Source organism: Triplophysa dalaica, chromosome 3 (assembly GCF_015846415.1).
Source record: "Triplophysa dalaica isolate WHDGS20190420 chromosome 3, ASM1584641v1, whole genome shotgun sequence".
Classification (NCBI taxonomy): Eukaryota; Metazoa; Chordata; class Actinopteri; order Cypriniformes; family Nemacheilidae; genus Triplophysa; species Triplophysa dalaica.
Window position 1 is genome coordinate 2,100,374 of NC_079544.1, and position 27,718 is coordinate 2,128,091.

The window sequence follows — 27,718 nt, forward strand, 5'->3', positions numbered from 1 at the left end:
ACAACTTCTATGAGTGACAGTGAACTTCAGGAAAACATGATGTGTGTGTCCTTTCTTTATAATTCAATTTCAATTATTAATTGGGGAATTTTTTGTTTCCATTGGGATTTACACATGACATTAATACAAGAAGTATGAGATAATCCAAGAGAAAAAATAATACAAGTAGTGTAACTACATCAAATTTACACAAGAACAAAAGTGAAACAGTAAAAATAATTGACAGTCACTTGTGATTATTAAAAGAAGTGAGTTTATAAAGAAAGTAATAATTGAATCAGTAGCTCACAGAAGTGTCTGTAGTTGACAGTGTGGATCCTTCAGTAGATCATAGAGCAGCTTCACTCCTGAATCTTCTGGATTATTATATCTCAGATCCAGTTGTGTCAGATGTGAGGGGTTTGATCTCAGAGCTGAAGTCAGAGCAACACAACCTTCAGATCCAATACTGCAGAACGCCAGACTGAAGAGAGAAGAAAAATGTATTAAATAATGTCAAAAACATTTAGAAAATAATCAGGAGTACAATTATTGAATATATTATTCAATTATTATACATCAAATGTGTCAAGTTATGTCCCCTTTTGCTAGATGTAATAAATTGAATGATTGTAAATCACATTATTTTACAATAGTATCATGAATAGTTTAATATGTTCAAGTTTGTTATTAAAATGATGTCAGTATGGTGATTATGCTGTATGAATCTAAATCATCAGAGAGTCATTGACTGACAGTCACTGTTGAGTCTCTTACATATAGGGCTCTATTTTAACGATCTGAAACGCAAGTGTCAAAGCGCAAAGCGCAAGTAACTTTGTGGGCGGGTCTCGGTGCTGTTGCTATTTTCCCGGCGGGATAAGTGGCTCTTGCGCCCGGCGCAAATCTAAAATGGGTTGGTCTGAAGTAGCTTCATTATTCATAGGTGTGGTTTGGGCGTAACGTGAAATAAACCAATCAGAGCGTCATCCAACATTCCCTTTAAAAGCAGTTGCGCAAGTTCCATTAAGGATTGCTATTATTATGGCGTATTTACCAGGCGCAAAAATATGAGCACGCTCAACTTAACTGGTAAGTTGAAGACTAAGGTTTTTAATGTACTTACATTATGGTAAAGGTGATTTCACAGTCTTTTTTTTCAGTCTTTCAGTCGATTATTTTTCCTGGTTCTTGACGGACAAACCAATTTGTCAGATGTCCTTATATACATATATGTCTTGCCACTATTGGGCAAACAGGGTTGATCCTTGATTACTACAATTAGCCTGAATAATTTGTAAGATAGATTTATGCCTATTTTTTCACATCTTCGTGGCACACCACAATGATTTCCGTCATCTCATGTGTTAATATGTTTGTAGTGTAACAATTTATGATTTGCAAAAATAACTGTTGCATCTGTGTAGATTACATGAGCAAAGTGTATGCGCGTTGTGCACGCTATACATTATGGTCAAGCATGCGCCCTTAAAATAGCATAATGAACAACGCGCAACGCGCCACTGACTTTAGGGGCCCTATCTTGCACCCTGCGCAATTGACTTTGTACACCGACGCATGTGTCATTACTATTTTGCACCCGCGCAAAGCGCGCTTTTCCCTCCACAGAAGCACGTCGCTAAACTAGTGAATGAACTTGCGCTCCCTGGGCAGTTCAGCGCAAAAAAGGAGGCGTGTTCCGGCGCAAACAATCCCTGGTGCTATTTTGCTGTTCCATTAAACAATTGCGCCACTGACCAGAAAAAACCCTAGTCTAAAGTCAGTGGCGCGTTGCGCGTTGTTCATTATGCTATTTTAAGGGCGCATGCTTGACCATAATGTATAGCGTGCACAACGCGCATACACTTTGCTCATGTAATCTACACAGATGCAACAGTTATTTTTGCAAATCATAAATTGTTAAAAAAATATTAACACATGAGATGACGGAAATCATTGTGGTGTGCCACGAAGATGTGAAAAAATAGGCATAAATCTAGCTTACAAATTATTCAGGCAAATTGTAGAAATTAAGGATCAGACCTGTTTGCCCAATAGTGGCAAGACATATATGTATATAAGGACATCTGACAAATTGGTTTGTCCGTCAAGAACCAGGAAAAAAAATCGACTGAAAAACTGAAAAAACTGAAAGACTGAAAAAAAACTGTGAAATCACCTTTACCATAATGTAAGTACATTAAAAACATTAGTCTTCAACTTACCAGTTAAGTTTAACGTGCGCCTGGTAAATACGCCATAATAATAGCAATCCATAATGGAACTTGCGCAACTGCTTTTAAAGGGAATGTTGGATGACGCTCTGATTGGTTTATTTCACGTTACGCCCAAACCACACCTATGAATAATGAAGCTACTTCAGACCAACCCATTTTAGATTTGCGCCGGGCGCAAGAGCCATTTATCCCGCCGGGAAAATAGCAACAGCGCCGAGACCCGCCCACAAAGTTACTTGCGCTTCGCGCTTTGACACTTGCGTTTCAGATCGTTAAAATAGGGCCCTAGACTAGGTTTTTTCTGGTCAGTGGCGCAATTGTTTAATGGAACAGCAAAATAGCACCAGGGATTGTTTGCACCGTAACACGCTTCCTTTTATGCGCTGAACCGCCCAGGGAGCGCAAGTTCATTCACTAGTTTAGCGACGTGCTTCTGTGGAGGGAAAAGCGCGCTTTGCGCGGGTGCAAAATAGGAATGACACATGCGTCGGTGTACAAAGTCAATTGCGCTGGGTGCAAGATAGGGCCCATAAAGATGATTCTGATCAACTGAAAATCTCCATTTACAACAATACAAACATACAAGTTGAACTTTATTGGTTTAATGATTTTCTTACTGTAATGTCTTCAGTTTACAGTTTGTATTCTTCAGTCCATCAGAGAGCAGCTTCACTCCTGAATCCTTCAGTTTATTGCCACTCAGGTTTAGTTCTGTCAGACTTGAGGAGTTTGATCTGAGAACTGACGCCAGTGATGAACAACTTTCCTCTGTCAGATTACATCGACTCAGACTGAGAGAGAAATAACAACACAACAGTGAGTTACAATGTGAGTAATACACTTATAATGAAAACAAGTTGATCTCATTTCAATGAAAGCTTGACAACTTCCGAGTGACAGTGAACTTCAGCAAAACATTTTCTGTTAGTCCAGAAACATAACAAAAGTATGTCATGTTTAACTTCATGCAGATGGAGAGTAACTTTCTGCATAATACAATTACATTTGTGAATTGGGGAAATGTTTGTATCCAGAGGGATTCACACATTAGATTAACACAAAAAGTATGAGATAATCCAAGAGAAAACATAATACAAGTAGTTTTGGTACACATAAACTTTACACAAGAAAGAGAGTGAAACACCAAAATACTTGACAATCACTTATCAAACAAAATAGTTTCTAACAAAATTATAATTGAAAAAATAACTCACAGTACTGTCTGTAGTTGACAGTGTGGATCCTTCAGTAGATCAGAGAGCAGCCTCACTCCTGAATCTTCTGGATTATTATATCTCAGATCCAGTTGTGTCAGATGTGAGGGGTTTGATCTCAGAGCTGAAGTCAGAGCAACACAACCTTCAGATCCAATACTGCAGTTACACAGACTGAAGAGAGAAGAAAAATAAATTTAATTAAAGTTGCAAGCAGCGATGTACGGGCCCTCGCGGAAGTGGCACTGCAACCCTGTGCCACCCCCACCCTTCGGTCTCAGAAACAGCTAACAGTGGGCTACGTGCACATAGGGAGTTACATTATAGAAACATGATCCTCTATTTACACGTACCAGATTTCCCGCTGCCAGGTCGTGGCGCAATACAATGAGCATGTTAAAACTGTTTAAAACATGCAATTTCCTGTTTCCTGCAGGTGGCGCTATAAATGAATCTGAACATGGCCATGTAAAGATAAAAATAAAAGATAGTTGATAAATGAATGCATGCGAATTATAGAAGGATTTGTAATATATTTATATGTGCTATATTTCCTGTTGCCAGCTAATGGTGCTATGACTCTGTCTGAATATTACAATATAACATAAAAAGTTAATGGGAGGTGATAAAATTAATGCAGGTGACTAAAAGTAGGACTTGTTATTTATGTATAAGTGCCATATTTCCTGTTGCCAGCTTTACTGTTGCCACCTGGTGGCGCTATGACTATAATTGAACACTGACATGGATATGTACACTGGCCAAATATGATGCCGACCTGTTTGAAATTCTATGAGCAGCTAAAAGCTGTTTAAATCAGGCCATTTCCTGTTTCCTGCATGATGTGCTATATCTGTATCTTAATATTACCATTTAACGAAAAAAAATTATGAGAGTTGTTAAAATTAATGCAGGCAAATGACAGTAGGGTTTTCACAGGAAAATAAAAACAACGGACTTCCTGCTTGGTTTAGGGATATGCCCCAACAGACTTTTCTTAATGATTCAGGGTGTCCATGAGCCTACCTATTTTGGTGAATGCACGTTTTGTGTAGTGATCTGGGCAGTTCTAGGTGGCGCTAGTGAGGCAATTTGCAATGCCTAATTTTAAAACCCCATTCAGACGTAAATTTTTGCAACGTCTGATGTGTGTGCAAATTATTGTGATTTTTTTAGCTTGTAATAATAATCCCTTCTCACAAACAACATAAAATAGAGACAGTGTCTGTCCCCGGATTAGCAAACATAAGACATTGCGTAAACCTCTTGAAAGTAATTTAATAAATGTTCAAATCAAAACAAATCAAACATGAACAAAATACAGATAATCAACTGTTACGACTCGGATTGCTTAATATTAGATCTCTCTCAAATTATGCACTTTTTGTTAACGATATGATAACCGATCATAAAATAGACATGCTCTGTTTGACAGAAACATGACTAAAGCCAGATGATTATATTACTCTAAATGAATCTGTTCCCCAAGATTATTACTATAAACACGAGCCTCGTCTAAAAGGTAGAGGGGGAGGTGTCGCTGCACTTCACAATACTTATTTTATCACCTCTCAGAAGTCTAATTTTAAAAACAATTCTTTTGAAGTCATGATACTTCACGTATCAACAGCTAATACTAAGGAAAAAACATTTTTAAATTGATTCTAGCTATTGTATATAGGCCTCCAGGGCACCACACAGATTTTATTAAAGAATTTGGTGGGTTCTTATCAGAACTAGTACTGGCCGCAGATAGTCCTTGTCGTTGGTGACTTTAACATCCATGTAGATAATGAGACAGATGCCTTGGCAATGTCAAGATGTGAAATGACCCACTCACCTTCGTAATCATACTTTAGATTTAATACTTTCTTATGGTTTAAATGTGGACGATGTTAAAATCGTTCAGCAGAGTGAAGACATTTCGGATCATTATCTGATATTCTGTTCGCTTCACTGGCCTACGGCTGCAAATCAAACTCCTTGTTACAAACTAGCAAAGATGCATTTCTCGAAAATCTGCCTGAATTGTCTCAAATATCTAGCATGAGTAAAAACGATGACGATCTTGACATTACTACTGAAAATTTTAACTCTACATTCTCGGAAACATTAGACACAGTTGCTCCTCTGCGTTTAAAAAAGCCAACACCCAAGAGAACTAGGGAATTACAGGCCTATATCGAATTTACCTTTATATCTAAAGTTCTTGAAAAAGTAGTTTAAACTCAGTTATGCTCCTTCCTCCAAAGGAATGACATTAATGAAGAATTCCAGTCTGGATTTCGAGCATGTCACAGTACAGAGACTGCTTTGATCAGAGTTAAAAAAGATCTGCTTTTTGCGTCTGACCGTGACTGTACTTCGTTATTGGTGCTGCTAGACCTAAGTGCTGCATTTGACACCATTGACCACAGCATACTCCTACATAGACTCGAAAAGTACGTCGGCATTACTGGAATAGCATTGAAATGGTTTAAGTCTTATTTATCTGACCGTTTTCAATTTGTAGCAAGTCCAGTATGGTGTACCACAGGGCTCAGTCTTAGGGCCTCTGCTCTTCGCATTATATATGCTACCTCTAGGAGATATAATAAAGCGACACAGAATTAGCTTTCACTGTTATGCTGATGATACTCAACTTTATATTTCCTCGAAGCCTAATGAAACCCAGCAGTTCCATCGAATAAAGGAATGCATAGTTGATTTAAAAAACTGGCTGAGTAACAATTTTTTACTACTGAACTCGGACAAAACAGAAGTGTTACTAACTGGACCAAAAACCGCCATACGTAACAACCAAGAATACTGCTTAACTATTGACGGATGCTCCATAAAATCCTCGTCGTCAGCTAAGAATCTGCCGTTGTATTAGATAGTAATCTGTCATTTGAGAGCCATGTTGCCAACACCTGTAAAATTGCATTTTTCCATCTTAAGAATATATCTAAACTACATCATATGCTGTCACTGTCAGATGCAGAGAAATTAATTCATGCATTCATGACATCAAGACTAGATTACTGTAATGCACTTTTAGGTGGTTGCCCTGCAGGCCTATTACAAAAACTGCAACTGTTTCAAAACGCGCCAGCTCGAGTTCTTACATGTACAAAAAGTATGAGCATATAACCCCGGTTCTGTCAACCTTGTGTAACCCTGGTTAAATAATTGTTCAAATTGTCTATATTATGGCTTGACTAGAATATTATGCCTATCTATATGAACCTACATTTTTTTTCATAAATAAATGTGTTTTCTGAAATTTGTTTAAGAAATGAGCAACAAGCAGTAGGAGCAGTGCATTTTAAGCTCCGCCCCTCTTGTATTACAAATAGCGCTGCGTAGTTAGACAACAGATGCAGAGTGACTAAGAGACATGTTATAATGTGAGTGTGTTTAATTGGAAAAATATAATGCATGAACCGTGCAGACTGCATATCAACTGAGTGAATCGGATTGTAATTTCAAGATTTCGGATCATCAGGTGTTAATCGGGAAATCTAAAACTGATTTTATTGCTTCGGCCGGACCGCATGGTGTATCGCATGTTAGCAGTGGCTGACGCCATTTTGGTTATACGTGCCTGTAAAGAAAAATAAGGAAAAGAGAGAGAATTTGAGTGGACAGGTAATTGAACAGAATATTACTTGTTATGGTGATGATATACATGTATGTGTTGTATTTGTTCTGTGTGTTGTATATCTTGTAGTAAATAATTTATTGCTACATTATATTGAAAATATATTCTGATCTGTTCATATAGGCCAGGTTTTTTTTCTATGTGGATATCTCTCTGAATTGCATTCTGTTGAATGATGGCGCGCCTCCCACCTTGATTCGGAAAGTATAACGGACTTGGAGTAATGGACTATTCTTATTTATCATTTCCATCCAGACAAGTAAGAGAATTCTTTCACAGAGACTGATTTTTTTTCTACTTTATGGGACTGAAATGATTCGGGACCATAACTAAAGGTGTCAAGGAGTTCTTATTTGAAAAAAGGATTGTTTTATTTGAAACAGAACTTGGTGTGGGAATCATACATTATTGATTTCATATTTTTATTTGTGTTAACTTGATTTCAGTGATTGTGATTGTAATTACTAATAGAGGGTGCACCCAAGGTATGTTTTATATACATAGTTATTGTATTTTCTCTGGTCATTGTTGTTATGCTTAAGTGAAAAGAATCACTAAAATTCAAAGTAAAGAAACTTTCATGGTTAAACTTACATTCTGCCTTTATCTATCACTCAACACCACAACCACCTCCTTTTGTGTACCTTGTAGTCTTCTGATGATATTTTCTGTTCCTATAGTAAGCGAGTAAAGACCCGTTACAATTGCACTGGTTACCTATAAAGCATCGCACTAACTTTAAGCGGTTGCTTATTAACTTTAAAGCCCTACATGCTCTAGCGCCGCAGTATTTGAACGAACTGCTATTGTATTACAATCCTCCACGTGCATTACGCTCTCAAGCGTCCTGTCAGTTGGTAATACCTAGAATTTCAAATTCGAGTGCAGGTGGTAGATCCTTTTCTTATTTAGAGCCTAAACTTTGGAATATTCTTCCCTGCACTGTCTGGGAGGCAGACACACTTTCGATTGGAGTTTTGGGTTCTTCGCCACCGTTTGCATATTGTTTTGCACTATTTGCCTGGCCGGGGGGGGGCTGCTTTAGAATTTAGAAGTTAGACATAATTAATATTGCATATAAGAATTTATAGTCCGTTTAATATTTGACCTGTGGTTCTCTCTCCTTCATCTCAAATGTGTGCTTTCACTGTGCGTGTGTGCAAGTGTGTTTGCGTGTGTGCGTCTATGTCAATGTGTGTAAGTATGTATGCATATTGTGTGTGTGGAGCATTTGTATGTCTGTCTTTTGTTGTTTTCACCTGTTTCTTGTTTTTACAGGTCTATATGCCTTTAGTTCTTTTTCTTGTATTCAATGTGTCTCATTACAGCTGCTTTGTAACAATGAAAATTGTAAAAAGCGGTATATAAATAAAGTTGAGTTGAGTTGAGTAATGATTCGGGGGCTTACATGAGACTACCAATTTTGGTGCATGCACGTTTTTGCGTTTCCATTCATTTCTATAGTTGTGTATGAGTCTCTTTATCGTCCTCAATGTAAAAATAGGAATCTCAACATCATACAGTTACTGCTGCATATGATTCAAATATCCAGAAATGCTGAAAAAGCATAGACTGTGGAGGACGTGGGTGACTGTTTTGAAGATCGGTGGACAATGTAATGACTCATGACAAACAAGAATCCCTTAAACAACTATGACTAAACATAAAAACTATCATTGTTTGTTAAGGTAACATCATACAGTATTAAGAATCAGGGGCGTCTACACTTTTGCACTAAGCTATTTTTAGAAATTCTTTTTACTAGATGTAACAAATTAAAAGATTGCAAATCCCTGTTATTTTACAAAAATAGCATGAATAGTTGAATATATTCAAGTTAGTTATTAAAATGATCTCAGTATGGTGATAATCCTGTATGAATCTAAATCATCAGAGAGTCATTGACTGACAGTCACTGTTGAGTGTCTTACATATAAAGATGATTCTGATAAACTGAAGACCTCCATTTACACAATACAAACATACACGTTTAACTTTATTGGTTTAAGGGTTTTCTTACTTTAGTGTCTTCAGTTTACAGTTTGTATTCTTCAGTCCATCAGAGAGCAGCTTCACTCCTGAATCCTTCAGTTTATTGTCACTTAGGTTTAGTTCTGTCAGACTTGAGGAGTTTGATCTGAGAACTGACGCCAGTGATGAACAACTTTTCTTTTTCAGATTACAGCGACTCAGACTGAGAGAGAAATAACAAAATACTAGTCAAGATATAAACACATCAAGAGATAATGTTTGAACAATGAGAATCAGCTGCACAAGATCTGAAGCAACATCTGCACCTGATAGAGAATTACTGCAATAACTGAACCCAGACAGACAATTATAGATGAATAAAAGACTCTATAGATGCAGTGAACAATTCCATCATTTTTGTATTTTGTCTCTGTATATTAACTACAGTAATATGACTGTTAAATGTTCAGGTGAAATGCAGTTAAATGACTCACTCAGCTGTTCTGGATGCTTTGATCACTGGCAGAAGCCTCAGAAGACATTCATCTGATGGATCATATTTCCTCAGATTAAACTCATCCAGCTTCTCTTCTGAGTTCAGTAACACAAACACCAGAGCCGACCACTGAGCAGGAGAGAGACGGACTCCAGTAAGACTAGACGCATCTCCTCTGTTCACATATGTTTGTACTTCCTGCACTAGAGAATGATCATTGAGTTCATTCAGACAGTGAAACAGATTGATGGATTTCTCTGGAGAGAGATTCTTTCTGATCTTCTTCTTAATGTACTCGACTATTTCCTGTTTACTGTCAGAGCTTCTTCCTGTCTGTGTCATCAGATCTCGTAAGATTGTCTGACTGGACTCCAATGAAAGACCCAGAAGAAATCTGAGGTAAAGATCCAGGTGTCCGTTCTCACTCTGTAAGGCCTTGTCCACTTCACACTTCAGTAAATCACTCACGCTTGACTTGTTTTCTTTATCTTGAATTAAAAATAAGAACTTAAATAAAGCAGCGAGAAACTCCTGAACGCTCAGATGCACAAAGCTGAACACCTTCCCCAGGTTCAGTCCAAACTCCTCTCTGAAGATCTGAGTACAAACTCCTGAGTACACTGACGCTTCTCTGACATCAATGTCACACTCTCTCAGATCCTCCTCATAGAAGATCAGGTTCCCTTTCTCCAGTTGTTGAAAAGCCAGTTTTCCCAGTGACTCAAGACTCTTTCTAGCCTGCTGAAGATCTACCTCACATTTCCCATCATACTTCTGACTCTTCCGTTTGATCTGAAACATCAGGAAGTGAGTGAACATTTGAGTGAGAGTCTTGGGGATCTGTGCTTGACTCTCTGCTTCACTCAACATTCTCTGGAGAACAGTGGCTGAAATCCAGCAGAAGACTGGGATGTGACACATGATGTACAGACTTCTGGATGATTTCATGTGTGTGATGATTCTGTTGGCCAGACTCTCATCATTGATTCTCTTCCTGAAATACTCGTCCTTCTGAGGGTCATTGAATCCTCGTACATCTGTGATCAGATCAACACACTCAGGAGGAATCTGATTGGCTGCTGCTGGTCGAGAGGTGATCCAGATCAGAGCAGAAGGAAGCAGATTCCCCTTGATGAGGTTTGTCAGCAGCACATCCACTGACGCTGAATCTGTGACATCAAACAAACTCGGATTCTTTGAGAAATCTAGAGGAAGACGACACTCATCCAGACCATCAAAGATAAACACAACTTTAAAATCATCAAAGTCTATTGATCTCAGATCTTTTGTAGCTGTGAAGAACTGATGAAGAAGATCCATCAGACTGATATTTTTCTGTTTGATCAGATTCAGTTCTCTGAAAGGAAGTGGAAATATGTAGTGAAGATCTTGATTTGCTTTTTCTTCAGTCCAGTCCAGAATGAACTTCTGCACAGAGACTGTTTTTCCAATTCCAGCGACTCCTTTAGTCAGCACACTTCTGATGGGTTTGTTTTGTTCAGGTGAGACTTTAAAGATGTCATTACATTTGATTTGTGTTTCTTGTGTCTCTGATCTTCTGGATGCTGTCTCAATCTGTCTCACCTCATGTTCATTATTGATGTCTTCACTCCCTCCCTCTGTGATGTACAGCTCTGTGTAGATCTCATTCACAAGTGTTGAGCTTCCTTGAGCTGAGATTCCTTCATTCATTCTCTGGAATTGCTCTTTTAGTCTAGATTTGTGTTTCTTCATGTATACAGGGGCAAATACTGTTGTGTAAAGGAAAACAAAATAAGTTAAATGCATGAAATGTCAAATAATAAAATAATCCACAGGAAAAAATTCATGAATCTCTTACTGGTCTGTAGTTTGTTAGCGAGGTCTGTCTGCTTCATCTTTTTCAGGACGTTCAGTGTGATCTTCAGAAACATCTCTCTGACTCTGATCTGATCTTCATCATCCTCCTCTTCTCTCTCAGAGCATGATGGGTAATCTGGACTCAGTAAACTCTTGAAGATCTTCAGCTCTTTCTTCATCAGAGAGATGAGTTTGTGCTCAAGCTCCTGAAATCATTGTTCAAACACACAGGGTTTTGTTATCTTAAAAGGGCACGAAAAGGTTTACATGCTCATTTTAGTGAACAAAATTTTCTTCATAGTTGAAACCCCATTTGATGAAACCTATAACACATCTAAACATTATTACCACACATCAAAACTACAGAAACAAAATCATATTATCTGTAATTCATATATTGCCTTCAAATGATTCACGAATCAACAAAAACACATCAGCATTGATAACACACTGAGATCTATTTAAAATCAATATGATCGTGACTTCTTACTACAATGAATCAGTTTGAAACTAGACATCTAAACATGTTTTATAATCATCAGTAATGATAACAGTAATCTGTGTAAAGCTGCAGTACGACTGCCAGTTAAATAATCTCATGAATCGCCCTTTAAACATACAGATTTGTTTTGGGGCTTATAAAATATTTTGGCGTAAAATTAATATTTAAATCATTTGAAAAAGAGCATCTACATTTTTGAATAAACTGTGTGAATGAACATTATATTGAATGTAAAAGAATTGAATGTACAACATTTTTTTGTTAATCAATGCAAATACTTAAAAAGACACATTTTGAAAAAAAAATACCGTAAAAAAATCCCTATTACACAGTAGTTGCTTCACATTCATTTCTCAACTTCCCACACACACACACAGTAACACACCTGGAAAACAGAATCCATGTGCTTCCCTTTGAAGGAGACATTTGTTGTGTTACTGTAATTGAACAATAAATGAAATATCTGTTTACATACAGTGAACACATGGATTAATGTGTGTATCTGTCAGTAAAGTGTTCAGTGAATATCTGCAGTAACATCAACAGCACAGACTCAGATCAGAGAATAAAGATGATGAAGTGATTTACTCGTCTAAACATCAGACTGTTCTCACCTCACATCTGTATCATCACAGTCTCCTGAACTGAAGGTAAGTGGTTCACGAATTGATCCATCACTCTTCACAGACACACAACTGGGTTTAGGAGATTCTCCACGAGTTAAACTAAAACAACATTAAACAGAGTTTACTTCATGTTCAATGTTATGAAATTTTTAAGTAAGCACTTGAATTAATTAGATATTTCACCCAATAATAATACTTTAAGTAAATGATAAAAACATACTTTTATATAATTCGTAAAAATATAATTATAGTAAATGTGTATCAAATGTATAAAATTTATATATATATATATTTATATATATATATATAACTAAACCAACAAAAGTAAGTTATTTAATACTAATACTTTCATGTTTCATAAAAAACATCTAACTATAGACAATAACACATTTGAGTTCATTCAAATCTTTCTGTTCATCTCACCTTTTGCTCTCTGTGGGAAGATTCATGATGAACACACAGTGTCAGAACATAAAGAGTTAATCTTAAACCTGTAAACAAAATACTGATGTGTTATGTGTCATCTCAGAAATACACACTTCTCTCAGATCAGTTCGTTCACAACATTGAGCTGCACATTTGATCTTTTAATAGTGAAAATACATGTCAAAACGTCACTTTTAATGTTTTGAGTTTATAAACACACTTCCTGATTCTAAACATAACACAATATTCAAACACAGTTCTTTAATAAACTTAATGTGATGTTCAGAGCAAGACAATATTGAATCTACTGAATAAACATTAGACTATTTATACTTACTGTGTTTTTATCTTGTTTATTATTTATTGTCTTGATTAAGGCTTTACTGTAAAATGGCTCCTGATGTAATAGTTTCACTTTTACCTGCAGTTATATACCTGTGGAGGAGGAGGAGCCACCAACATGATAAGCTTGTTTGACAGGCAGATGACATCATAGGACCGCGAGCGCACCACTGGCCGGAATTCACTAGATGTTCTTAAGACAAAATATGAGAACTTTCATAAGATAAGTTATAGAAAGTTCGTAAGAATGCTCTTATGTGCAATTATCAAAAATTTCTTAAAACATTCTCAAACATTTTCTTAAGAGCATCTTAATTTTTTACGTAAGAATAAAATAATATGATTAAACTCGCTTGCTCGTGTGGTAACTATGTTTAGTTTATCTATTGAACTTAATGTGTTTAACAATCACATCGCATTCTTATGTAGCCTATATATATATATATATTACCAAGTCATGTGTTAAATGCCATTTACGATCAAATGATAGCTAATAGCCTATGTTAGCAAGCGTTAAAAAAATACTTCGCATAATATATATAAAAAAACTTTTTTGATGTTATACGACATAAGACTTGTGACCATCATTGTTTCGAGTAACTTTGTCCCAGAACAATGAATCAAGCACTGTAATAATAAAAGCTAAAGTGAGCTAAACCTTATTATTATATCAAAATAAATATTCCATAATGGGAACGTCAGAATTACGATTCTTGCTCAATAAAATACACGTCACATGTGAAACAACCAAATACACGAATTAAACATTGTACCTTTAGATATTTAAGACAACCGTCAGGCTGTCTACATTTTCAAGTGATATTTTCCACAGCTTTGGTTTTGAAGAAGTTTTTTTCGAAAATAAAACTAAACTCTTTTCCTAAATTAGAATTCATGAGAAAACATGCCAGTTAAGAATAATTTTCTTATTAAGCATGTTTTGTGAATCCGGTCCCGGACCGGAGTCCACTGTTGGGACCCTTGCGGTAAAGGTTCTTCCAGTTGGTGCCCAAGGCAAGATTTTAGATTGTGCCCCTATAAAAAATGTACTAACTAAAATGTCATGAAAGCAAAATTCTTATTTATTTTAATATAACATTAATTGTGATTAATATGAATAAATAGGAAGTAAATAAATACAAACAAATATTTGATATAAAAAATCTAATTAACTACTAATTGTTTGAAAACGTTGAAAATTAAATAAAACATTTTTATAAATAATTATTATTTATTTTCTAAATAATATTGCATTTTAATATTAGAGCTCATAAAACGAATATTTCATTATTATTATTATTATTTAGATAAAGGTTAACAAGAAAGCTTTTTTAACATTTTGTCAACCTCTGGGCAAATCCTATAGGGACACAAATAATGTTTTTTTATTGTCTTGAATTTTCTTAAATAAACAGCAAGTGCTAGTCACAGTGCCAGTAAACACACTTTTCAGTTCACTAAGTAGAAAGCAGTAAAAAACAGCTCGCAGTGTCCGTGTTACCAGTAAAATAGTTCAAAACAAATCGCTCCAAGCGTGATTCGAACATCAATAAAGTGAAGAGTCCAGGGCTGGGTTTCCCAAAAGCCTAAGTTGATCGTAAAAACGATCGTACGATTGATCTTAATATTACGGTCTGTTTCCCAAAAGCATCGTAGCTTAAGTAGCACTTGAAAATCTTCGTAGATCTACGAGTGCTCTGGAGTAATCGTACATCCCCAAGTGCATCGTAAGAAGACAGATTTATGAGGACACCTGCAGGACAACCGGCAGATTACACTTTTATCTAGATTTAACACACTGCAACGTAATATAAAGTAATATAATAATATTTTGATTATACTTTATTGTACACTTTATTGTACTCGTTTTTTGTTTACATGAATTTATAAATGAAATAAATAAAAAGGGGAAAACAAGAAAAAATACACATCTAAATTAAATGAATGAACAAAAAAAATCATAAAAGAAGTAATGTGGGAAATTTGCATCAAAGACTGGGCAAAATAGGAATGATTTCAAAAAAATCTGTCAATGACTTGCTGACGTGCGCGAAAACCAGCCATGTATTGGGCATTTCTTGGTTGGCCATGTGGTCCCATGCCATCTTCGTCCTCCACATCCTCCTCCTCCTCCTCCACCTCTTCATCTTCCTCCCTGTTAAGTAAGGGCACTCTCATCTGCACTGCAATGTTGTGCAGCATAGCTGTTACCATTATTACTGCACAGCACTTTCGTGGAGCAAACAAAAGACCACCGCTGGACTGGTGAATTGCCCGAAAGCGCATCTTCCACCTCCCTATTGTGCGTTCCACAATACTACGTGAACACGGTGTGCCTCGTTGAAATTTGTCTCCCTGTTATTCATAGGATTAGCCACAGGCGTGAAGAGATATGGCCTCAGTGGGTAACCACTGTCCCCAAGCAGCCTCCACTGTCCCTGTAAGTTTTGTGCCTCCTGACCAACAGATGAATTGGTGAACATGAAGGAGTCGTGTGTGCTTCCGGGCCACCTTGCCACAATGTCTGTAATCAAAGCCTTATGGTCACAGATCACCTGGCAGTTGATAGCTGCATAGCCTTTGGGGCATATATACACATGGCCATCCACAGATGGTGTAAGGATAGGGATCAAGGTACCATCGATCACTCCAATGACCAAAATACTGTTGTATTTCTGTGATGTCCTGTCTTGATGCTGGAAATTGAATGTGTTCAATTGAAGGAGTTGAGTTGGCTTGAACAGCTCTTGAAACTGATGCCTTTCTTAGTCCAAGCCCATCACCAAGTACCTGGACAAAACTGCCTGTTGCATAAAATCTCAAGGCTGATAGGAGTTGAATTTCAGGGGACAAGGCAAAATTTCTCCTGGTGGCACGCATCAGCTGAGGTCCAATGCTATTTAACAATTGGGCTATTTGTCCTCTTGGCAGACGGTATCGCCTTAGTATAGCCATGTCATCAAGGATATCAAAGGGGGTTTGATGCTGTCTGATGAAGGCATTTAAAGTCACCAGTCTACTTCGTGGTCGTCTCTGTCTTTTTCTTTCTCTGACCCTCAATTGAAGAACACACTGTAGTGCAGCCATGATGTCCTCTGCAAGTCTAGTGAGGTGTAAACTCTATTCTAATCCTAGCTTAATTGAAGAAACAATGTGAAGGTCATCAGGCTGTCATAATGTTCACATATCCCACTGCCTATCATCAATTTCAGTAATGACATTAGGCCCTACCTTGAAGAAAGTGAAGGTGTGGCATACTTAGAAACTGTATAGATTACATATTATATTCCTTTAATCTATCCTCTGTTCATAATGATGAAAAGTTGTGCTTATTATAAAAATGTATACATAGAACAGTACTGGTAAAAAATGTTGTTGATTTTTTTGTCTATACCTGTAGAAATGTATTGGCTAGATGAAGTACTGTATATATATTTGTTTTATCTGTCACGCCAAATATATAGACTTTATATGAATAATATTGAAACTTAAATGCTTATGTCTGAAAATAATCATCAACCATTAGCCATTTACTTCAGAAACATTTGGAAGAACTCATAACAATTCATATATTATTTCATATGGTCTTAGGCCTCGTGTGCATGGTTCAACAAAGACATGGACATCAAAAACACTGCATATAGCTTTATTAATAAAAAACATTGCATAGTTTTATTAATTTGGGTTATTCAGTTCCCCACAACCTGCAAAATACATTGTACAGTGAGATGAGTCATAACTACATATAGAAAACATTTCACATTGCACAAATTACTGAAACAATAAATCACATTACCTGTGTCTTCTGGCAAGATAATTGGCACAGAAATTGAGGGCCTTGCAAAACTCATCTCCTCTAGTGCAAGCCTCCTCTCTTCTAAGGCCAGTTTGGCCTTCTTGAGCTCAATGAGCTGCTGTTGGAAGTTGTTGTCTCTCATTGGCTTCTTGAAGGCATTGCCTAATGTCTTTCAAGACATCTAGTTCTCTCTCTCCAGCTGCACTAGGTCCTGACTACAGCTACAGACATTCTCAAACTGCTGAGTTATTGTGGCTGCAGTCTGGACCACTGAAGATGGAGGCTGTGGCCTGGGAGGGTTTTTTGGAGGACTAGGAGATGGTAGGTGCTCGGAGATGGCAGATGAAACTGATGGTTCCTCTGAGCATGAAGGACCCGACTCAGGTTCAGGCTGAGTTATCCCTACTCCTCCATGGATGTCAATACCACCACTAATTCCATCTGAAGCACTTGTGCCAAGTATTGACAATGCCTTTTCTTCCTCGGCTGTAAGATGGGGGACTCATTGGTCCCACCACCTGTTTTTTTAATTGCAGTCCTCTGCAGTGCCCCCTTCCTTTTTGCCAGGCTTGCAAAATCCTGCCACTTCTTGCGGACCTCCTTCCCTGACCTTTGAACACCCCAAGGTTGCAGTTAGTTTGGTAGCAATGTCCTCACAGATGTTTTGTTTTTCTTTATTAGTATGGTGTCCTTTAAATCTGGTAAAAATCACATTTTTGTTTTTCTCTATCTCCTCTAAGAGGACATTAATTTCATCCTTTTGAAAGGTATCTTTTTTTTTTGTTCAGCCATTTTGTCAGTGTCTCCGCCTGTATGTAGGTGCTTTACATATGTCACAGGTCGGAGCGGACCACAGGTGTCGTGAGTCACACCCCTTGTTTCCACCTCGAGGAGGTCCCAAGAACACCACAATGACCAGACACACAAGAAAACCAGTAATTAAATATTAAAACCACTTTATTAAATTACTAAAAAAAAGGTTATTGTGGAAGGGAAGCTAAAATCCAATTCTCCGATTGGGGAGTAACAGTCTCGGGTCTCTTAAGCTCCGTCACGGGAGATCTCAGGTGAGCCCTTCACTCCTTTGGGCTATATCAACAATCAGCTTATTCACCAGTATCCCTTGTTCTGGTTTACAGGGCGACTGTCCAGGGCCCCCTCCTTTCCTGGACGTGACAAACAAGTGGTAAGTATTTGAAATTTGAATGCACAGTGGATACCTGCAACTCAGAGTCGGCCCAGCGGATTTGGACTCCCGGTTGTCCCGATGAAAGTGGAGCGTACAATGGCTGACGGGATCCGACTGACACCGTACTGGGAAGCTCCGCGGTTTCTGTATCCGGAGTGGCGGGTCAACGTGTGAGTAGGTGCTTCAAAGGGCCCCACTAATTCTGCACAAGAACATACAGGTAGATATATCAGGACTTGGGCACAGACTGTGGACAGAGGGGCCGCTGGTTCTTTACTCAGGACACAGGTAAGTCTATAGACAAGACAACTGGGACTTCTCTTGGCATATAGGCGAGTGTACAACACAATATGCTGGCTTTAGCTTTGGGCATAAGGCAAGTACATCAAGGTAACTGGGGCTTCACTTGGGCATACAGGCGGGTGTACAACACAATATGCTGGCTTTAGCTTTGGGCATAAGGCAAGTACATCAAGGTAACTGGGGCTTCACTTGGGCATACAGGCGGGTGTACAAAACAATATGCTAGCTTTAGCTTCGGGCATAAGGTAGGTACATCAAGGTAACTGGGGCTTCACTTGGGCATACAGGCGGGTGTACAACACAATATGCTGGCTTTAGCTTCGGGCATAAGCTTACGGTGAATCTGCAGGGAAACGGGAAGAGAATGTAACTCACAGACACTTAAGGAAAAGACGTCAGGCATTCCTTTTCTGAGGATTCAACCAACTGCTGATAGGAATGTGAATAGGCAGCTGCTGCTGCGCCGGGCCAAACACTGCCTCCGCTGGTATCACACACACAGGCAAGTCGTTTCCTCCGGGGCGTGTTACACTGGAGAGTCGAACGCTTTCCTCTTTCTCCCAACCAACAGGGCAAAAGGTCTAGACAGGGGCGAACCTTTAAAGAACTCCACAGCAGAATATACACATGCACACAGCTGATTTCCTCCTACAGCAACCAACTCCTCAACGATAGTACTTCCACTACATCCACACTGTTTTTACTTGAAATTGTTTCTCATCGCTGCCACATAGAGAAGAAAGGTAAGGTGTCGTCGACAGCATATAATTTGAGATGGTTTCTTCGCCCGCCTCAGCACTCTTCTTTTACAGGGTTTCGTCAGGCCTGAAAGGGGGTTGTTGATGACACAAATACAGCACACTGCAATTTTCCAGTGCATACACTCACAGCAACAGACAGAGACTCACCCACTGCACTCCACACACTCTTGGTGAATTTAGGGTCACAACCCCATCTGACTCAAGACTCGTCCTGGAAATCGTAGAGGACTGATGCAACGAATATTCCTTTAAAGCGTCACCGCCACGACTCCCCAAATTTTTGGCTCTCGCTCACTGGTCCCGGCTCACCCACAATCCTCCTCCACAGTGGGGCCGCACAATTACTATGCCACAAACTCAGAAGGCTCACAAATAGTTCACTCTAAAGGATATTGTTGCTGTACGATGGTTTAGGGTACTCACACCGTTATTAACACGAGGCCTCTTTTCCCCTCTGCTTCCCAGCTCTTGGATACTCCTCCAGCTGTTACATAACCCGTCGAAAGGGCCTCCTTCGGCGGTACTTCCAGTGAGCCCTCCTGTTTCCAACCACTCAAAGTTTGTTACACATGTCCATAAAGTATTTCACAGTCAAGTAGACATCCCAACCCAGCCGGCATTTCAACGTTGATTCACCGTTGAAACAACGTCAGGTACCATGGTTGAATCAACGGTGAATTACCTTTCGATTTTGCAAAACGGATCAACGTTGATATTGTGACGTCGTTTCACCGCGGAAGAAACAACGTTGATTCACCGTTGAAATCGCGACGTCGTTTCACTCTTGCCTTTCGGGTTATGGTCTTCTGTCGACGTTGAATCACCTTTCGATTTTGCAAATTGAATCAACGTTGATATTGTAACCCTGTTTCACCGGCGTACCTGTAATTTTGCTTAAACGTCAACACTGAGATGTAAACTATTATTTTCGGTACACATAGTTTTTTCAGCAACTAATAAAACTTGATGTACATGATTTGCAATCGGACGGCATAAAAAAAATCTCTTTCTAACAATTAGATGTTCATTAATCTGCAGTGCAGGGATGAGATGCTTCATTTTCTAAAGAAAAAGTTTTGAACAATTACACCAAATGGAAAAATAATTTTCTTAGAATTTAAATATACATCTATATTCTACATTTACACTTTCACATAATTCATTGAAAAAAAAATCTCATTCAACAACAAAGCACTTTCTTAAGGGTTTATTGATATCAGAATGCGGAGGGAAAAAGCTTTTAATTCTAATTTCATACACACTGCAAATATACACAATAGCCTATATATAAATAATAACAAACACATGTACTCATTTCGTGACCAACATATGTACTCATTTCATAACATTCTAAAATCTCAACAATTAAGTGAAAAAGAATCCACTTAAAAGTAAGGAAAGTTTGTAGAACAAGAAGTCTTAAGTAGAACTTAACATTTTACTAGCAACAGTCATTAAAAAAGAAGAGGGAAAAAAAGGTGTCTTCAAGGAAGAGTCTTCTTACGGCCACCACCACACATCCTCTCTGGTGCATATTTTAAATATTTGGACATGGTCTCCATTACTTTTGTACTGGTTGTGTTGTGTGCATTGACGACTGCATCTAAAGGGAAAAATCAAAACAGCCAAGATCAACAAAATTGCTATTAATTTTTGGAAAAGCTTTTAAGGATGTCAAAGTTATTAGGATCACAATTGACCTTATGCACAGTAGCTTAAGCCAGCTCAGTCATTCTCGCACATTATACATCATATATGTCTGCTTCAAACATCTTGATCTAGTAATACCAATTTTCTTTTCCATTCTATTCTGTTCTATTAAAAAAAAAAAAAAAACATAAAATTGTTGTCCTACTGTTAGTTTAACTGCTTCTATTGTTCTCATTTGTACGTCGCTTTGGATAAAAGTGTATGACCATTTTTACATTTGACATTTTATTCATTTAGCAGTGTTAAATTACTTTATGTAACCTGATTAGAGTCATTACTGATATGCTCTGTCAAAAAAAATATAATAATAATTTAACCAACTAACTTTCAAAGCTGCTACATAGGAACGACTTTCTACTTTGATAGAAATGTAGTGGAGTGAAAAGTACAATATTTGTCGTTCAGATTTAGTGAAGTTAAAAGTCAAGTTTCCAGGAAAAAAAATTATACTCAAGTAAAGTACAGATCCTCAAAAAAGTGTACTTAATAAAACATTGTGAATTATTTGGGTTTATTTGCCGTGTCGCGTTGCTCCAGGAAGAGTGCGTCCACAACATGAGTAATTCTGAATGGCACGTTCAAGTTCACTTGTGCATTCACGTCATTTTGTGCAGATATAATTTGTAATATTATGTTTATTTTGTATATAATCTGATTAATCTAATATAGGATGCGTTTCTTTGAGTTAAATAACGCGCTAGCAAAGTGCTCCAGTTAATTCAGCGCGCGCAACTCAACAAGCTGCAACGCCATTAATAATAACGATGATTAATTTGAGATGGTCATATTACATAACATGAGAACAATATTTTATCAAATTCATTAGGTTTAGTTGCCGTTTGTGCGTTGATCCAGGAAGAGCACGTCCGCAACAGTCACACATCGGGATATTACCGTGAATGGACAGTAATGACGAAGACAAAAGGAAAATTTAGCTTATGTAACGTTACACTTTTTTTTCCTGCAATTTTGTATCTGTGTGCACACGTATAATGTCTTATCCCTTAAAATCGACGTAGCAACCGCAAAAGCACAAAATGTCACTGAAGCGGCACGAGTAACGTTAGGCCTCAATCGACATCTGTAAAAGTAACGTTAGCCCTCCGCGACACAAATGTGGAAAAGCATTCCCTGAATATCGAGTTAGTAAATTCATTCAACAAACTGTGCATTTACAATTTTCCAAGAACTGACATAATGCGTTTAACTCATGACCTTGCGTATATTCGTGAAATCAGACTTACCTTTTTGATCCCGCGCCCTCGCAGACCACTTTCTATCGTGCTCTTCCCTTGGCCAGACCAGTCTCGCTTCTAATGACGTCCTCGATCAGAAAGACGGTCAGGATAACGGTCATATTTTCAAACATAAAATGGCGCGCACAGTTTCATTGGCCAGTTTCATGAATGACAGACAGATTAACCAATCATAATCAAAGCAAATAAGGTTAAATAACCAATAGGAATTGTTTCAGTGTGGTAAAGCAGCGCAATCTTTTATTGCTGTTGATAATATGTATACCAGAAGGTTCATGATAAAAATGTAAATGGATAATAAAATAATAATAATAATGATCTTAATAATTTAAAAGGCAGAAATTATTTATTCTGTGCATACATTAATTGATTCAACATATGGATCTTGTAAAAAAAAAGTTGATTTATAAGTGTTTTTATTACCCTTTTTCAACCATTTAGCATTTCAATCAAAATTGAAACAACAGCTGTCATTATTTCAACCATATTTCAACGTTGAAGGTCGGTCATGTACCGGTTGGTTTTCAACCATTTAGCATTAAACGTTATATCAACGTTGTTTCAACGTTGAAACAACAACCGTCATTATTTCAACCATATTTCAACGTTGAAGGTCGGTCATGTGCCGGCTGGGAATATACTCAGCCCAGTTTCTGTTTCTGCCGAATCCTTGTCTCCGTCTTCGCCCAGCCAACAATATCCTCCGCCTTCTTCCTGCTGCACTCGCCCAAACACTCCAACTCACTCGCCGAAACGGCTGGAATAAAAGACCTCGTCTCTGCAGTTTCTGAGGCCCTCTTTATCCTCCTCCTGCTCTTCATACTGCCCAATCCGTGATCGCGCCGCTCATCTAACCACCTGCGAGCGATAAAGCCCTGATTTCTTTTCCCGGATTTCCCGGAAGCATTCAGTGTTTGAGGATTACGGTCCGGGCGGAACCAATCTCCGTCGTTTTTTCGTTCCGCCCTTACAAAGTCACCCCGTGACATATAGACTTGATTGTCTTGATTGGTAATCCAAAACAGATGACAATTATTAGGTTAAACGTTCAGAATACGATTCCATATAAGGTTAAATTTCAGCACTTCGCGAATGGACAGCGACTCGTAAGTAGCACGTTCTCGCGCGTTCATGTTAAGTGCATTTTTGGGAAACGCTCGTGGAATTGCTGCGAGCGTTCGTAAGTTTGCACGTAGAAAACGCTCTTAAGAGCTAAGATACATCGTTATCGGGAAACGCAGCCCAGCTTGGTAAAGCCGCGGGATTGTTTCACTATACTGCCCAATCTGTTTCCTATTCATTTTCAATTGTAGCGCTAAAACACTACGGATGAAATTTTCTTTCGACCACTGACCCACCCACACTAGACGTCATTTGGACGTATTTTTTTGGGCTAAATCAAGTCGGCCCGTCCTGGCCGTCTTTTAGACCAAAAATTCACGTCGAAATTTGTTCTTTTTTGGTCCGTAGAAATTTGGTCGAAATAAAAAATCGACGTCGAAATTTCGTCTTTTTTTGGTCCGTCGAAATTTCGTCCAACTTTAGTCCAAAAATTGGCCGTTGTTAAATCCGTCCGATTTGGTCAAAATCCTAGATCGGAGGCCTGTTTCGGACCACATATATTACTAATATTGATATGAAAAGAAAATCACATTGCAGTAGTTTCTTGATAAAAACGTGTTGCGACACAACATATTCTTAAGATATAACTTAACTAGTTCAACAATGTGGCTAAAGAACACAACTATTTCTATAATAAACCGTTATGCTTATAATGGAAGCCTTACACACTAAGAATTGCTGGGTTAGAAATTAAACCCAACCTTAACCCAGCTGCTGGGTAACTATGGGACAGAACACGCGCTGGGTTATTTTGACCCAAGTGCTGGGTTGAACCATTTGACCCAAAATGCTGGGTTGTTTGTTTGACCCAACTAGTGGGTCGGGTTAACTGTGTTTCTGGGTTAACATAACCTAAACATTGGGTTATATGTTTTCCAAATGCCTTGCTACTTTTATATTTACCAATAAAAATAAATAATCTCAAGGGAATGTAAAATTATTATATTTTTTCTGTAATACAATTACACAAAACAAATGCAGGTGTAAATATGCATTTTTATTAAATTTATTTCTTTACATTTATTGAATGGGTGCAATTGTCATACATTTCATCCATCACCTACACACTAAAAAATGCTGGGTTATTTAATCTACCCAACCGCTGGGTTATGAAATGGTTTACCCATTATGGGTTATTTATATCAATATTTGGGTTATATTTATTTATTTGGGTTATTTTGTGCAACTCATGCGTTGAGTTAAAATCCATCAACCCAACATACATCGGTTAACCCAGCACGTGGGTTGTTTGTGCTTCGAACGTCATCACATCGTCACGGGAGTCAAGAGTCCACACACCGAGTGCTCGTCACAGCAGAAAGCCTGACTGATCATCCAGCGAGGCAAATGAATAATAAAAGGTTTGTGTAACTTATAATACATGTCTGATTCAGATTGCCTGTGTTGCGTTACCTATTAATGTAGTATATTTATATTGTCGAGGCTTTGGTTTGGCTAACAACGTAGCTAACGTTAGCCATTTAGCCGTTATCATGGATCGCCTAACGTTACAGCTTATCCGTTTGCTCTGAATTATATTAATGAATTAATGAAACAAGGTCATAATGCCCATGGGCATGTTTATTGAGTTCACCAGTCTAATTTGCCAGCTAGTTTCAAGCTAGCCAGGTGATTCGGCAGTTACCTAGTTTACTAGCCAACATGCTGTCAGTTAGTTGCTTTGCTAGCTATATTATTTTAACTGGCTATAAATGAGCGCGCTTTTTTACTTAAGAAATATATAATAAAAAGTTCGGGAACCACTGCTGTACAAATATTCTTGTGAAGTAAAAACCTAGACAATTTACATGCATGCAATTTGTCATATGAATTGTATAAGGAGAGATTGTTTTCTCTATATTTTGTGATGCTAAATAAAATGGCTGTTATCTTCACATTGGATTACATTTTGCTGCTAGTCTGCATTGCTTTTGCATAGTGAAATCTGAATAGTTAATACAATAGCAATTGTTTTTTTGCTTAAGCTCTTTTTGTGTTTGTTTCAGATCAATGGACAGCTTTGTCATTAACACTTTGACAGAGTGGCAGCTGACAGACCTTGTCGACAAATTTAAAGGTAAGAAATATTTGTTTTCCCATCAACAGCATATCAAGTCTGCATTGCTACTCAAGTCCTTTTCAGACATTAATTCTGAGGATATTAATATGGGGACGCATTATTAATAACCTTTTATTATTGTGCCACATTGAATTGGTTTTAAAAATGTGTTTTCCATTTTATAGATTGCACAGGACAGTCTTGTCCTGCAAGGGGATGCTGCATCAAAATTGTTTGAAACTTGGCTACCCATTTATGCTGAGAAGATCCTGTGCCTGGCACCTGGATGGATAAACACCAGGTAATATATTCTTGTATGAAGATCTTGTAAATTCAGGGTTTTCCCTGGCTTCTTAGGGGCTTGACCAAAAACTGCAATTTCACATCATTTTGGCCACTATCATTATCAGAATCAGAACTATAGCTAACTAAAAAGTGTAAATTTACTTTCGATGTATTTGTACACCTGTATTTGCACAATTCACAGCCTTCTCGAACATGAGCTCTGAGAATAGTGAGTGATATCATAATAGGAATAGAGTTAAATAAATCTGTCAGCCTCTTTATGCTAATTGTGTACAAAAAAGTCCAAGTTTTTTACAACAGAGTCAACACAGCAGTACCGATGTAACTAATAGCACTAATTTTTTTGTGATTGTCGCGGGCAAAAATCCTTAATTTTGCGGCACGTTTTCTGAAAAAATGCGATGGAATATGCATTATATTTATGCAATTTTATGTGATGAAGCCACACAATTTATGCGGAGAAAATGCGGCGCATTTGAAAAAATATTCAAATTTGACCTTGCATTACAAGATCGCCATTATCCTAAAGACTGGTGACGGTAAGAAAAAATGCAAGCAAAACAAGCCATCATCACGTTTACTGCCAAAGAAATGCAATGACTGTACTCCGGTGCTCTTTTAAATACTTAAATCTCTGCTGACGTCCGGCCCACTGATGGGAGGATTAACTACACTACAAACTAACCAGCTGCAGGGCGCGAATTAACCGCACGTAACAGTTATCATGGGTTTTATTTTAGTTGGATATTGAATGACAAAATCAGAGGTATTCCATGCCACATCGTATTGACACCTATGTCTTCCTACAGATGGTGTTGGGGATCTCGCCCTGAGGCAGCTGCCAACCTTGCTTCCACCTACAACTTACAAAGTTGGCCGTGGCCGCAGTGTGAAAGTGGTTCGCCACACCATTCAGGAATGCAGCTTGGCCTTCATCGACCGTAAGCCTGTAAGTCCTCAAGCACATCTAAAGGGGAAACTTTATTTATTTTATCAACATATCTGAGCTTAAGAATGTGTGCAAGCACACATGCATATCCAGGTTTGTTTTACTATACTTTTGTGGACAGTCATCAAATAAAGCCTGACAGTATTCGGAAAATAGCCATTCTACAAGCTTACAACACAAGCATCCTGTGCTTCTAGAACACCTCAGCAGTGCCACAGGCTAATTACCTCTGATGCAGTAATTTGTTCTAAAACAGGCACCAACAAAGGTATTGAGTGCAGAAATCAACATATTTATCAGAAGGTTGACACTTTTGTATTTTAACCCATTTGGACCTGACTCTGTAAGGTTGACTAAAGAAGTCTTCTAAATCTACAAACCATTTGCGGCCCACCTATCTGACCACCTAACTCGGCTGCCTATCGGCCAGATAGGAGAGTCAGATTTTCTGATCATGTTTATTGTAATGATAGATCATCAGTAGATTTATGGCTTTTTAGGACAATTGAGAACATATGATACAGTTCAACATTTTGAATTAGAGATGCACTGAATCTTTTCCAAATTGTCAAGCTAACTAGACTTTATAATAAAACAACAATTTCTGTAGTGAGGACCAGGAAAATGGTCCTCACAATGTCTATATTAGAATTCTTCTATAGTAGTCTGTAGACATTTGGTCCTTACTCACTCGCACTCTCTCACTTGCTCTCTTGTATTCTTTCTTTTTTAGCCTGGAATAAACATGGTGGAGTAGCTCAATGAGGCCAAGGCATGCAAACCATACCCCCACATCCTGACGCTGGGAAATGATCAGAGGGCATTTCAGAATTTGTTCAAGACAGTTGACTGTTGGCATGTTGAATGTTCAGCCAGTTCATTCATAATTGTTGTTTTGCTATGAATGTTTTCCTATCTAGTGATATTAACTGCACCAGTTACACTATTGTTGATATTAATGAATGTAATACAATAAAAAAATTCTGAGATTC

The 27,718-nt window shown here is 38.0% G+C and overlaps 1 protein-coding gene and 1 long non-coding RNA gene across 10 annotated transcripts in view; one reads left to right on the top strand and one right to left on the bottom strand.

Moving 5' to 3' along the window:
- LOC130417505 (NACHT, LRR and PYD domains-containing protein 3-like) overlaps nt 1-23,182 on the bottom strand; it is a 30,109-nt gene extending 6,927 nt beyond the window's left edge. The window contains exons 1-11 of one of the 9 annotated variants that reach the window (XM_056743099.1): nt 22,932-23,182; nt 13,355-13,468; nt 12,931-12,998; nt 12,496-12,606; nt 12,267-12,318; nt 11,381-11,585; nt 9,539-11,291; nt 9,094-9,267; nt 3,431-3,604; nt 2,834-3,007; nt 290-463 (exon numbers count right to left, since the gene is read on the bottom strand). In XM_056743099.1, the coding sequence (XP_056599077.1) occupies nt 290-463; nt 2,834-3,007; nt 3,431-3,604; nt 9,094-9,267; nt 9,539-11,291; nt 11,381-11,585; nt 12,267-12,318; nt 12,496-12,606; nt 12,931-12,956 (2,843 nt within the window). In that variant the 5' untranslated portion in view covers nt 12,957-12,998; nt 13,355-13,468; nt 22,932-23,182. Of the gene's footprint in view, nt 1-289; nt 464-2,833; nt 3,008-3,430; nt 3,605-9,093; nt 9,268-9,538; nt 11,292-11,380; nt 11,586-12,266; nt 12,319-12,495; nt 12,607-12,930; nt 12,999-13,354 lie in introns of those variants that run through there. The other 8 variants (XM_056743096.1, XM_056743095.1, XM_056743098.1 and 5 more) reach the window with 8 other exon arrangements.
- Nucleotides 23,183-24,674: 1,492 nt separating this feature from the next.
- LOC130417522 (uncharacterized) lies at nt 24,675-27,718 on the top strand. The gene is made up of 5 exons (XR_008906185.1): nt 24,675-24,773; nt 25,419-25,489; nt 25,657-25,772; nt 26,587-26,726; nt 27,460-27,718. It is a non-coding gene; the product is annotated as an uncharacterized LOC130417522 (long non-coding RNA).